At 38.8% G+C, this 12,183-nt stretch overlaps 1 protein-coding gene across 1 annotated transcript; it reads left to right on the top strand.

Moving 5' to 3' along the window:
- The first annotated feature begins 6,157 nt into the window (after positions 1–6,157).
- On the top strand, positions 6,158–11,443 carry LOC109097310 (transforming growth factor beta activator LRRC32-like). The gene is made up of 3 exons (XM_042733345.1): positions 6,158–6,310; positions 7,157–7,247; positions 8,947–11,443. Exons 2-3 carry the CDS (start codon positions 7,161–7,163, stop codon positions 10,858–10,860), a joined length of 2,001 nt encoding a protein of 666 aa, XP_042589279.1. The 5' UTR covers positions 6,158–6,310; positions 7,157–7,160; the 3' UTR covers positions 10,861–11,443.
- The last annotated feature ends 740 nt before the right edge of the window (positions 11,444–12,183 follow it).

Raw genomic sequence — 12,183 nt, 5'->3', positions numbered from 1 at the left:
TATTTTTTTTCCACACCCATGTCACATTTCACCCCAAAAAGCCTTTCTAAAAACATGTTTTTTTTATGATTCTCATTACGGCATTAAATTAAAATATTACTGTAAGAAAGTTTTTTTAATCATTTAAAAATGCATAAATATTTAGCCATTTAAGTAATATATTTTGCAAAGTGATCATGAGAATTTACATAATCTTGAGTTATTTTATTTTCAAATTATTTTTATTTTTAAATGGTCAAGCATATTTTTTATGCATTTTCTAAATCAAAATGTGTTTTTTGAGGAGAAAACAAATCCTGGCTATTAGACAGAGTTTTTTTTTTTAGTCAGTTAAGAAAACTCAATTACATAACTGTAATATTAATAATTTTTAATCAGCATAGAAATACTGTAATGTGTAAATACTTTCAAGTTACATTGTGTATCATTTTTGGATTGAGAACTTGCATTTTGATGTGATTTTTTTTTTTTTACATTATTTGTCCCAAAGAGAAGTTGAATTGTTGCATGTGAGCTGTAGCGTGTTTAGTTCGTGTGGTGAGACGTGATGCGCATGCTTTCGTGAGATCGTTCTAACCACGGCTGAAGATCGTGGAGCATGATGGGTAATCGTCACGCCTCCATGATCCCAAACACTCTGAAAGCTGCCAAACGGAGGAGCGGTGAGACTAGTTAGCTTAGTAACAAGACCGCACTAATCCTGTTAGCATATGTGTGTAGAAATGCCCAGTCTTCAGTGTTAGTTTAGTCAACTAGACTCGACATTCCGCATTTAATGCATCGCTGCCATTTGAGTTCAAACACTCCACTTTTATGTCTTAAGTTCTGTTTTATTTCTGACACTTTTCAACACTATCGAGACCAAAATCATTGACAGATCATTCCTTTGCTGGAGTGGATTTATTGTGTTTTTATTTGCCTAGATGATGATTATTTTTTGTTGCACATTCCATGAGGCCTGTCAGTACTGGTTCGATTCTGTTACTGCGGTTGCAAGTCCTGCACTGTTTCTGATTCAGACTGCAGCACTATCGTGTCACATGATCATGTTAACTGGAACACTGAGGATGAGTGCCTTCATCGACTAACGCCTGTTACACACTTCCTGTGGTTTCTTCTTGTTTCATTGGCCTCTTGTATATGAAAACAGACGCATCTGTCTAATTTGATACATGCATATATATATAAATATATCAAACTGAATGAAAGCGTCTGTTTCTTGTGTTTGTGTATCTGAGAATGTAATGTACGGAAACTCACTGAAGAAGAAAATAAAAAAGCTAATTGTGACTTTATATCTTGCAATTTTGATCTTATTCTCACAATTCTGATATAAACTGTATATAACAAGATTTGAATTGATGTGTTACCCCATGATAAAAAAGTTTGCAAGACAAAAGAAATATGAACGGAATACAATAAATGAATACAAGGGAAAAGGTTAGAAGATAAAAACTCTAGTGCAAGAATTCAGTCAGAATTGAGATTTAAACTTGTGATTGCAAGAAAAAAGAACTGCGAGGCATGAAAAACTTAATTGTGAGATGTATTGTGAAATATATCTAAAAAAAATAAAATTTTGAGATATTAACTGGCAATTATGAGGAAAAACGTCAGAATTGCAAGGTATAAAGACATTAGAATTTAGAGATATAAAACCACATTTATGAGAAAAAAGAAAAAATTGTGAGATAAAAAAAAACAACAATTGCAAATATGTTCTTGAAATTGAGAAAAAGATTTAAAAGTACGATTGCGAGAAAAAATAATTATGTCCTGCAATTCTGACCATATTACTCACAATTGCAAGTTTCTATCTTGCAATTCTAATGAAAAAAGATGGAACTGTGGGATAAAAAGTCACATATCTTTCAAGTTTTTAATTCCCGTGGCGTAAACACGATTCCAGAGTAATGGCTTACTGAGACAGAATCACAATTACTGAATAAACTCTTCAGCTGAATTTCTGAAATCAGAGTAAGAATAAAAGCAGGTTTGTGTTCGTTTCCATTTTGGATGACGGTCTCTTCATCTTTCCACATCAGCTGTGCTTTACACTGAATCCCTTGATTCTCAAGAGCACATACTGACAGTGTGATGATAGATTAAATATGAAGTCAACAACTCATTTTGATCAAAAGATTGAGATTTTTTCTAAATTCATGGATGTTAGTTTAAACAGAACCACTGCAGGTTAAACATCTCCAGTCTGTGTGAGGACAGATCAACGTCATTAATTTCATGCCAGCTTTGCTTTCATTTGTGCAGTATATTGCTGATATAAAGCAGGTTGAGACATAAAATGATAAAGTCTTTATTTAAATGTGTATAACATCATATATATAAAGTGGTTAAAAACGTTCACGGTCTATAATGATTCAGATTCACATTGGGATTTCCAGCAGTTCATGTCCATAACTAGAAAATAAATCATTGTATAATGATTCCACAAACACAAATGAGAGGAAATACATCACCGGACTTCAGTTAACGAGCAATTATGTGACTGTTAGTGCATTAGTGACCGCTTGGCCTTTCTGCTGCAGCTTCTGTTTGTGAGTCGAATGGAACATGAGGAACTGATTGTGTCTCATCTTCTGGAAATGAAGAGCTGCTTTATCTAGTTCAGCTAGAAACCTCACTTATCCACCTTAGTTTTACTGTAAGAACAGGTTCAGTCACTTTGAACTGAGTGTGCGAGGCCTCCGCTGTCATTTATTATTTTTGTTGTACAAAACAGTCATTTATGATGCTTGATGGTGCACACTGGAATTTATGGAAGCTTGTTTCCTTAATGAAATAATAGAAGGTTATTGCTAATTTTTATCTCACAATATGCATTTTTTTCCCCACACAATTCTGAGTTTATCTTAAAATTCTGAGATTTAACCATGAAATATAAATTCAGAATTGGGAGATTAGAAGTTACAATAATTTTTTTTTTTTTAATTCTGTAGCAAAAAACAAAAATGTCAGAATTATGAGATATAAACTTGGAATTACGAGCTACAAACGCAAAATTATTATGAGATATAAACTTGGAATTATTAGATATAAACTCAGAATTATTATGAGATATAAACTCGGAATTATGATATATAAACTCAGAATTATGAGATATAAACTCAGAATTATTAGATATAAACTCAGAATTATTATGAGATATAAACTCGGAATTATAAGATATAAACTCAGGATTATGGGACGTAAACTAAGATTTATGAGATATAAACTCAGGATTATGGGATGTAAACTAAGAATTGCAAGAAAACAGTAAATAGAAAAGGAAAAGTCAGAACTTGCAAGTTAATATCTCATAATTTTGAAAACGGCTTTCTATATTATCATAATCATAGACACACTGCTTTGCACCGAATGACTGGTGCGTCTGGCACATTGAGGAAGGCGTGGGAGGGTGAGTGAGACTGGGTCAGAGCCGCTGGAGGACGGTCACGCAGCAGTGATAACTGAGACAGCGGGTCAGCGTCAGTTTAGTGCTCACCGGATCCAGCGCCCAGATCTGACCCACCGCAACCGAGTGTTCATCACGCCCACCGACCACACACACACACACACACACGGTCAGGGCAGGGTGTGTGTTACTGACGGTCAGGGAACGCTGAGGCTGTGTCGCACCTCTCAGATGGGCAGCGCCAACTACTCCACTACACTACTCACTGCACTACTCTAAAATACGTTTTTAAGAGTTACAGTTTTTGAAGTGAAAAAAGTTTTTTAAGACTTACAGTTTTTGAGGAGAAAAGGTCTTTGGAGAAAAATATTTCTTTGAAAATAAATCTTTTGAAGAGAAAAAGGGTTTTGAAAAGGAACAGTTTTTATAGAGAGAAAAATGTTTTAGAGGAGAAAGTTTTGAAGAGATAAAAGTTCTTGAAGAATTTATTTTTTTTTGAAAAGTGAAAAAACTGTATATAATTTTATATATATAAAATGTTCTTCTTTTGCAAATGTAAAAGCCCTTTCACACCAAAAGTTATCACTGTTATTTCATGTTTGCTGTCTTTCAACTGCATATATGCAATAAATTATTATAAATGCAAAAACAGCTCAGAATTGTTGGATAAACATAGATATAATTGTATCAGAGCTCAGCGAGTCTCCAGATGAGTGATAAGAACTGAACACCTGGTTCAGTTATACCTGTGCTCTGTGTGGGAGGAGCTTATGCACATAAACAAACAGTGATGTCACTGACTGCTGTGGAAACTCACTTCCTGTTCCCATTAAATCAACTTCCCTTCCCTGTTTCTTAGTAGTGCTTCACTGTAAACTGGTATTTAAGCATGAATTCTGGAAGCTGCTGTCAAATTTTGAGAGTTTATTGTAGAATTAATAACAATAAATAATAATTGGTCTAAACCAATGAGAGCAGGCCTAAAGACTGCTGCAGCGCTCACATGAATGATCCTGATTAAATTATTTAGGCTAAGCATCAGCATCCCGCGGGAGTGTTGTCTCCACACAGAAGATGCTTAGAGGCTCTGGACTCTGAGCATAACTTGTTTTTCAGTAACAAACTATAAAATATAAATATAAAATATAGCTTTGGTTTTATATTTAATTTCATTACATTAATGTTTAAGTTGATATTTACAATAAATATTTTAACTGCTACTATGTAAAAGGAATACTGCTGTAAAAAAGCACCTTATTTGTTTAAAGTGTTTGCAAACCAAATGTTTTCACACTTTTGTTCAAATAGCAGTACTTTTAAAATAAAAGTGTGCAATACACTGCTTTTGTATTCATTATTGAATTTTGTGAACAATGTGATATATATATATATATATAGTTTTGAAACATTTTAGCAAATATAAATTTTTGGCCTTATTTAATATTTTTTCAATTTAATCTGAATGTTACATAAAATTTCTTAACGAATAATTTGCCCCTATATAAATAAATAAATACATGAATGAATGAATGAATGAATGAATGAATGAATGCTCACTCTTAGTTCAACCGTATGAGTTGTTTCTTCATCAGGTTTGTAGAAATGTAGCACTGCATCAGTGTCTCAGCAATGGATGCTCTGCAGTGAATGGGTGCCGTCAGAATGAGAGTCCAAACAGCTGATAAAAACATCACAATAATCCACAAGTAATCCACAGCACTCCAGTCCATCAGTTAACATCTGGAGAAGACGAAAGTTAATAATAATAGCATAATAACGCTTTCTCCAGTGACTGAGAGACTGTTCCCAAATCATATATAGTACATGTAATTTCTGTTTTTTTTTATAATTTGGTTGCAGTTTTTCTTTATGTGTTGCGCACAAGCAAATTTCCACAGAATTTCAGAAACAGATTTCACACTCGCCCGAGACTGTTCTGAGGTCAGTGACGCGGTGAAACTCCGCTAGATGGAGACACGCGAGCGTGCAGCTCTGAGCTACACTGAGATGATGAGGACTAATCATAAGTGATCTGGATCATAAGTGTTTTGTTTATCTGCTGATCACACGCGTCTGCACTGACAGCGCGTGATGACGCACAGAACACGAGCTGCGCGCGAGAAACGACAAGAAAAAGCAAAAGCCACGCGCTCGAGTGAAAAATAAAGAGTTTTTCCAGCCGGGAATCCCTGAAGACGCGCGGCAGCAGACGCAACCGATGACGCAACGCTTCCAACCCGCGTTCCAAGACCGTGCCTTTAGATTTTGTTCAACTTGAATTTAAGCAACACTAACATTAAAGTTATAAAAGAAAGACAAAACGAAAAAAAAAATAGTTTGGCAGTGTTTGAAGAAGATGCATCATTACGATTTTACAGCCCTTACGAAAATTAACCATGGTTTTACTACAAATAAAACAAACAAACAAAAAAAAAATCATGGTTACTATACTTAAACCTGGTAACCACAAATTAAACATGGTTTGCTACACTAACCACAGTTTGACTATGGTATTTGTAGTAAAACTGTGGTTATTCAAAGTGTAATCAATACGCAAAAAACACTTTACTACAATAAAACCATGATTCATGGTTAATGAGGAACTGTGTTAGGAGCAGAGAGAGAGAGAGAGAGAGCAGGAGGGAGGAGAGAGAGAGAGAGAGAGAGAGCAGGAGGGAGGAGAGAGAGAGAGAGAAAGAGAGCAGGAGGGAGGAGAGAGAGAGAGAGAAAGAGAGCAGGAGGGAGGAGAGAGAGATCCCATACAAGGCTTGAGCGCAGAAGGAAAAAACAAGAGTATCTGCAGGATATTGTCACGGCAGGATGTGTAGCAGAGCAGAGAGAGAGAGACGGAGGAGAGCAGCATGAGTGTGAACAGCAGCGGAGCAGCACACTACTGAGGTGACACACCTGACACACACCTGAACTTCACTCCACACACACACACACACACACACACACACACACACACACCACTCTCTGCTGTTCTGATCTGCACTGCAAATATGTTTTAGTCTTGTTTTCTAGTAGAAATATCTAAACATTCTTCAGTCAAGATGAATTGGTTGTACAAGTAAAATGACTTGAGATATTAAGTCTTGCTTTCTGTAAACAACAACAAAAAAAATCTAAATGTTGTTAGTTTTTTCTTAAAACAAGCAAAAATATCTGCCAATGGGGTGGGAAAATAATCTTGTTTAGCCTTTGAATTAAGCCTTTAATATATATATATATATATATATATATATATATATATATATATATATATATTAAATCAAAATTTAGATTTTTAGAAAACATTTCAATGCATCTTGATTCAAGAATGTTTGCATGTTTGTGATAGTCAAAAATACTACGTAAGAGAATAATTTTTTGCAGTGTGCGGTTTATGGGTTTCCTTTGATTGGCACACGATGAGTAATGGCTGGAGATCAGAGGGTTAATTTCTGCTGAAACATCACCCTCTGATATATATTTAACACATAATGTGGAAATGGAGATTAACCTTTCATATTTCTGCTGTGCTCGTCACGTGTGGGCGTTTTTTGTTCATGTCAAATATCAAACACAGAAACCAGACCTAGACAGGAGTGACACATCTGTTGACATCGAGAAAGAGTCAATGTTCCACTTCAGCAGACATCACTGGAGTTAAAAACAGAAGCTGTGACGTGAGCGCCTGCGGAGTGATGTCATGTTCGTGTCATTCCTCCTCGTTCATTCACTCGCTCTTCTGTGTCTCTGCAGCATCATGGGCACGCGTCTCTGGATACTGATGCTCGTGGTGAACCAGGTCTCTCCGTACAGACGTCCAGGAGAAGCTTTACCCTGTCAAGTGGTGAGTGACAGCATCTCCAGGTCTGATTAGCGTCGTGTTCAACTTCTGAATCAAACAGACTGTCGGCGTGTGTTCAGTTGCTATAATTACTGATGATGATGATGTGCAAAAAGATACTTTGTATATCAGTTGCTTGAATTTACAGGTCTTTCCTGGCCATTAAATGGTCAAGCTGTAGGGAATAAAAACCACAACTGAGATCTCTTTTAGCAATGACATTAAACAGAGTAAATGGAGCCTTTTGCTCTAAAGTGTCATTTCAGATGCTGAGACTTGCCAAGATAAGACGGTAATCAACAAATCATCTGTGTTGCTCCACATTCATTGTATATCTCTATATTCCTGCTGTAAGGCAACTATTGACTCGCTTGTGTCTGTTTCCCCAGGCTCTATAAAATACTTCAGTATTAATTAAATAGAATCACTCTTAAACTTTACTTTAGCAAAGACCAAATGGACCCAGATCTAGAGAACCATATTAGGCAGAAACATCCTCCAGTGAGGACGATTACGAGTCTCAGACTAAACCATAGAGTCTGAACTGATCAGAGCAGGCTAGTGAGTTCAGGAAACCTCGTCTGACCGTGTGTTTGGACACCAACTAATGAGCGCAGAGGCAGTGTGTGTAAGATGAAATACATCAGCGCTTCATTAGGTCTCCATCCTCTCGCAGAACCCTGGCGGAAACGAAGGGTGAGTCCCAGAGACGAGGGAAAATCCTGAAACACCGTACCTGAGCCACAGTTATCTAGAGAGCATAAATAAAGTGTAGATGGAACGCAGATAGTGTAAAACGAGAGCTGCTTCAAGTCATACGACACGCTAAAAACTGTGGGGTCCATAGTGTTAAAATCTTCCAGGAAACAGCTGTGTGATGTCCAGAGTGTACACTAGCAGTCAAGAGTGTTTGAACAGTAAGATTTCTAATGTTTAAGCTCACCAAGCCTGCAATTATTTGATCCAAAATACAGCAGAACCAGAAATATCGTGAAATATTTTTACCGTTTAAAACAGCTGTTTTCTGTGTGAATATCTGTTAAAGTGTAATTTATTTCTGTGATGTGCAGCTGTATTTTCAGCATCATTACTCCAGTCTTCAGTGTCACATGATCTTCAGAAATCATTCTAATATGATGATTTGCTGCTCGAGAAACATTTATTATTAATAATATTATCAATATTTAAAACAGTTCAAAAGCTTGAAGTCAGTATACTTTTTTGTTTTGGGAAAGAAATTATAGAAATTTATGTTTATCTAGCAAGGACGCTTTAAATGTAATGATAAAGACATTTATATTGTACTGTAATACATTATTCTGTTCTTCTGTACTTTCTGTTCATCAAAGAAACCTGAAAAAATTCTACTCAGCTGTTTTTAACATAATAATAATTATAATAAATGTTTTGAGCAGCAATTCCGAATATTAGAATGATTTCTGAAGATCATGTGACTGGAGTAATGATGCTAAAAATTCAGCTTTGAAATCACAGAAATAGAAAACAGTTATTTTACATAGTAAAAAATATTTTAAAATGTTACTGTATTTAGGATCAAATAAATGCAGGCTTGTAGAACAGAAGAGACTTCTTTAAAAAACAAACAAATCTTACTGTTCAAAAACAGCTGACTGGTATTGAACACCAGAATCACTTGTGGTAAATAATGTTGGCTAACACCACTGATTCTTCTCGGTTTAAGGTCCACAAGGATGTCGACTGCCGGGGTCTGAACCTCAGACGGGTCCCGGAACAATTGCCGGCCTCCGTCCACCTCCTCGATCTGTCACGAAACCTCCTGCAGAACCTCACGGACCGGGAGCTTCCGGCACTCTCCACCGTCCAGCATCTGAACCTCCACGCCAACAAGATCCAGTTCATCCAGCCGGGCCTGTTCCAAGACACGAGCCATTTGGAGGTGCTGGACCTATCGGGAAATTCCCTGGACCTGTACGCGGCTCTGAAAACACACGTCGGGCCGCTCAAATCAGTCCAGCATCTGGATTTGTCCGGAAACGGTCTGTTCACGGATATGAGCGACTATTTCCTGAGCGACGCCCCGGTCCTCACCAACCTCTCTTTAGACGGGAACAGCATTACTAAAATAAGCAGACACACATTTAATGGATCTCAGGCTTTAAGAAACATTGACCTACACAATAACGTCATCATAGAAATTGAAGAAGGTGCTTTCGAGTCGCTGACGGGACTCTCTGAACTCGATCTGTCGGTGAACTCCATTTCATGCATCACAGACTTCAACCTCGTTCAACTCAAAACTCTAAACTTGAGCAAAAACAGCCTGAATAACTTCCAGACCGTTGATTCGGATCTAGAATTCGACCTTCAGTATCTGGACCTGAGGGAAAACAAAATCCTGTACTTCCCCGTGCTTCCCGAGAGGAACAAACTCATGTACCTGGACCTGTCCAGAAACCTCTTGAGAAGCGTGAACTGCTCCGGTCCACTAGAAGAACTGGAGAACCTGAAGGCTAACGGGTATCTGTTCACAGACCACGACAAACCCCTTTGCCTTTGTGTCAATCAGAGGCACCAGGAACTTCCCAAGTTGCTCTACTTGGACTTGAGCTACAACCAGCTCAAAGCGATTCCGTCCTCGTTCTTCAGCAGCATGGTTTCTCTGGAGAGCCTAAACATCAGCAATAACTGTCTAGAGAGCTTCAATGTGGATTCAGAAGGCCATCTGAACTCGCTGAAAATCTTGGACATCAGCTACAACAATTTGCAGAACTTGTCCTTCGGCGAGAGCACGCTGGCTGCGTTGGAAGTCCTGCACCTTCAGGGAAACGCTCTGAGCACGTTAGACGCCGAGATTTTCTCAAGGCTCCCCAACATACGAAGCCTTCACCTTCAGCAAAACCTGTTCAGCATCTGTCCTTCTCTGCAGGGTTTAATGCATGACTGCATCCGACTGTCCTCTATCCCGACCCTTAGCTACCTGTACCTCTCGGAGAACAGTCTTGCATCGGTTCCACCAGGTGCGTTTCGCGGAAGCCCGCTGCTTATTCTGGATCTTTCTCAGAATGCCGACATGGGCTTGGGCCCGTCATCTTTCTCAGGTTTGGAGACGACCCTCACCCATCTTTCTCTAAGAGGAAACCAGCTCCGAACCCTAGCCGTCGACTTCACCCTCTTCCGGAAACTCAAGTCTTTGGATCTGTCTGTGAACCGACTCACGGGGGTCTCTCTGTGGAGTGGAGACTCTTCTGTGGAGTCCTTGAACCTGCAGAATAACAGTTTGGTAACGCTCACATCCGACACGGTTTACGTTCTGCAGAAATCGCTCCGGACTTTATATGTAGGCTCGAACCCCTTGAGCTGCTGCGGAAACCTGTACCTCCTCACGTTGCTCCAGCAGGACAGACTGAACGTGCCGGACATCGCCGCTGCCACCTGCTGGTACACCAGAGACTCGGAGAGCGTTGAGATCAGCATGAGCGCCGTGAAGTCTGAGCACTGCGAGTCTGTGGACAGGAAAGTGTTGTGGATCAGCGTGATCGTCGTGCTCACACTCGGACTGTCGCTGGTGTCGGTGGTCGCCTTGAAACTCTGTCACTCGAAAAGGCATGGATTCAAAAGAGGCATCAAAGCTTGAGTCAAATGAAGGAAAAGAAACCAAAGCGTTCTCACCTGACTGTGGTGCCACATGCATGACAGCTGGGTTTCAGTATGTGATGCGTGGGTGGTTCTGGAACAAGTTCAGTGTCAAATCCTGATCACCATCCTTTGCATTCACATCAGTTGTGGCATTTGCTATTTTAAACAGAAATGCAAGCAATATTCACTGGTGAGGGTAAAGCAGCACGAGTTTTGCATTCGAAACCAGCCAGATGCAGCAAGACTGCACAAACGATCCCAATTAGCAAAATGAAACACGTTTTTGTGCTGATCTTCTGCAATAACACTACACTTTCTGATGCATGCACTTTATCAATTGTGATTTGTGAATATGGGAGTGAAATGTACATGCATAATGTGAAAACTGTATCAACAAGTTGTGAACAGATGCAAGATTGACTGGAGAGGATTGTAGAGTGAGATGTGATTGTAGGAGTGTGTTTTTAATATGTGTCCCTGCAGCACAGAAGCAGTCATAAGTAGCACAGGTATATTTGTAGCACATTGTATGGGTCAAAATTATCAATTTTTCTATTTTGCCAAAAATCATTAGGATATTAACTTAGTTTTTGATTAGAAATATGCATTGCTAGGAACTTCATTTGAACAACTTTAAAGATGATTTTCTCAATATTTAGATTTTTTTTGCACCCTCAGATTCCAGATTCTCAAATAGTTGTATCTCAGACAAATATTGTCCTCCTAACAAATCAATACATCAATGGAGAGATTATTTATTCAGCTTCAGATGATGTACAAATCTCAGTTTTAAAAAATTGACCCTTATGACTGGTTTTGCGCTCCACGGTCACAAATGTGTATGTTGTGCATTAGAAGAAGGAATTTCATCGGCCGGAAGAAGTGTTTTTAATGGAACACCTGCAGCAGAGCGTCTCTCAGCGTCGCTTTCCTGTTGTTGAGCACAGTTTCCTTTCAGTGAATGCTGCATTGCATTCGTCGTGATGATTTATTCCTTCATTCTCTCTCAGTGACACTGAACTGTGTTGAACTGGTGATCAGGTTCAGCTCCGCTCCGAGCACACACATAAACACACACCGCCTGCGATGTTTGTTTGGTCAGTCAGGTCTTTTTTTAGATATTTCCAGCCCGGGGATGAAATAAGTTTGACCCTGGAGACTATATCAGGCGCGGATAAAGATAGACAGGAAATCCCTGTTGAGGGAAGCACACATCATCACCGCAGATATTAATAGAGGTTTGTTTCAGATCTGTTGACGGCTCATGACAGCAGCTTCCTCCTGTCCGTCTGAGTCATGGCCACGCCCCCTTCTGCTTTCC

The sequence above is a fragment of the Cyprinus carpio genome, chromosome B10 (genome assembly GCF_018340385.1).
Source record: "Cyprinus carpio isolate SPL01 chromosome B10, ASM1834038v1, whole genome shotgun sequence".
Lineage (NCBI taxonomy): Eukaryota > Metazoa > Chordata > Actinopteri > Cypriniformes > Cyprinidae > Cyprinus > Cyprinus carpio.
Note: the sequence above shows the minus strand (reverse complement) of the source record. Positions and strands in the feature narration are given on the sequence as shown.

Excerpts from the sequence above, each read along its gene's own strand:
- LOC109097310 (XM_042733345.1), top strand. The coding sequence starts at position 7,161 with ATGGGCACGCGTCTCTGGATACTGATGCTCGTGGTGAACCAGGTCTCT. Across the intron at positions 7,248-8,946 it reads AAGCTTTACCCTGTCAAGTG|GTCCACAAGGATGTCGACTG; the intron begins GTGAGTGACAGC and ends TCTCGGTTTAAG.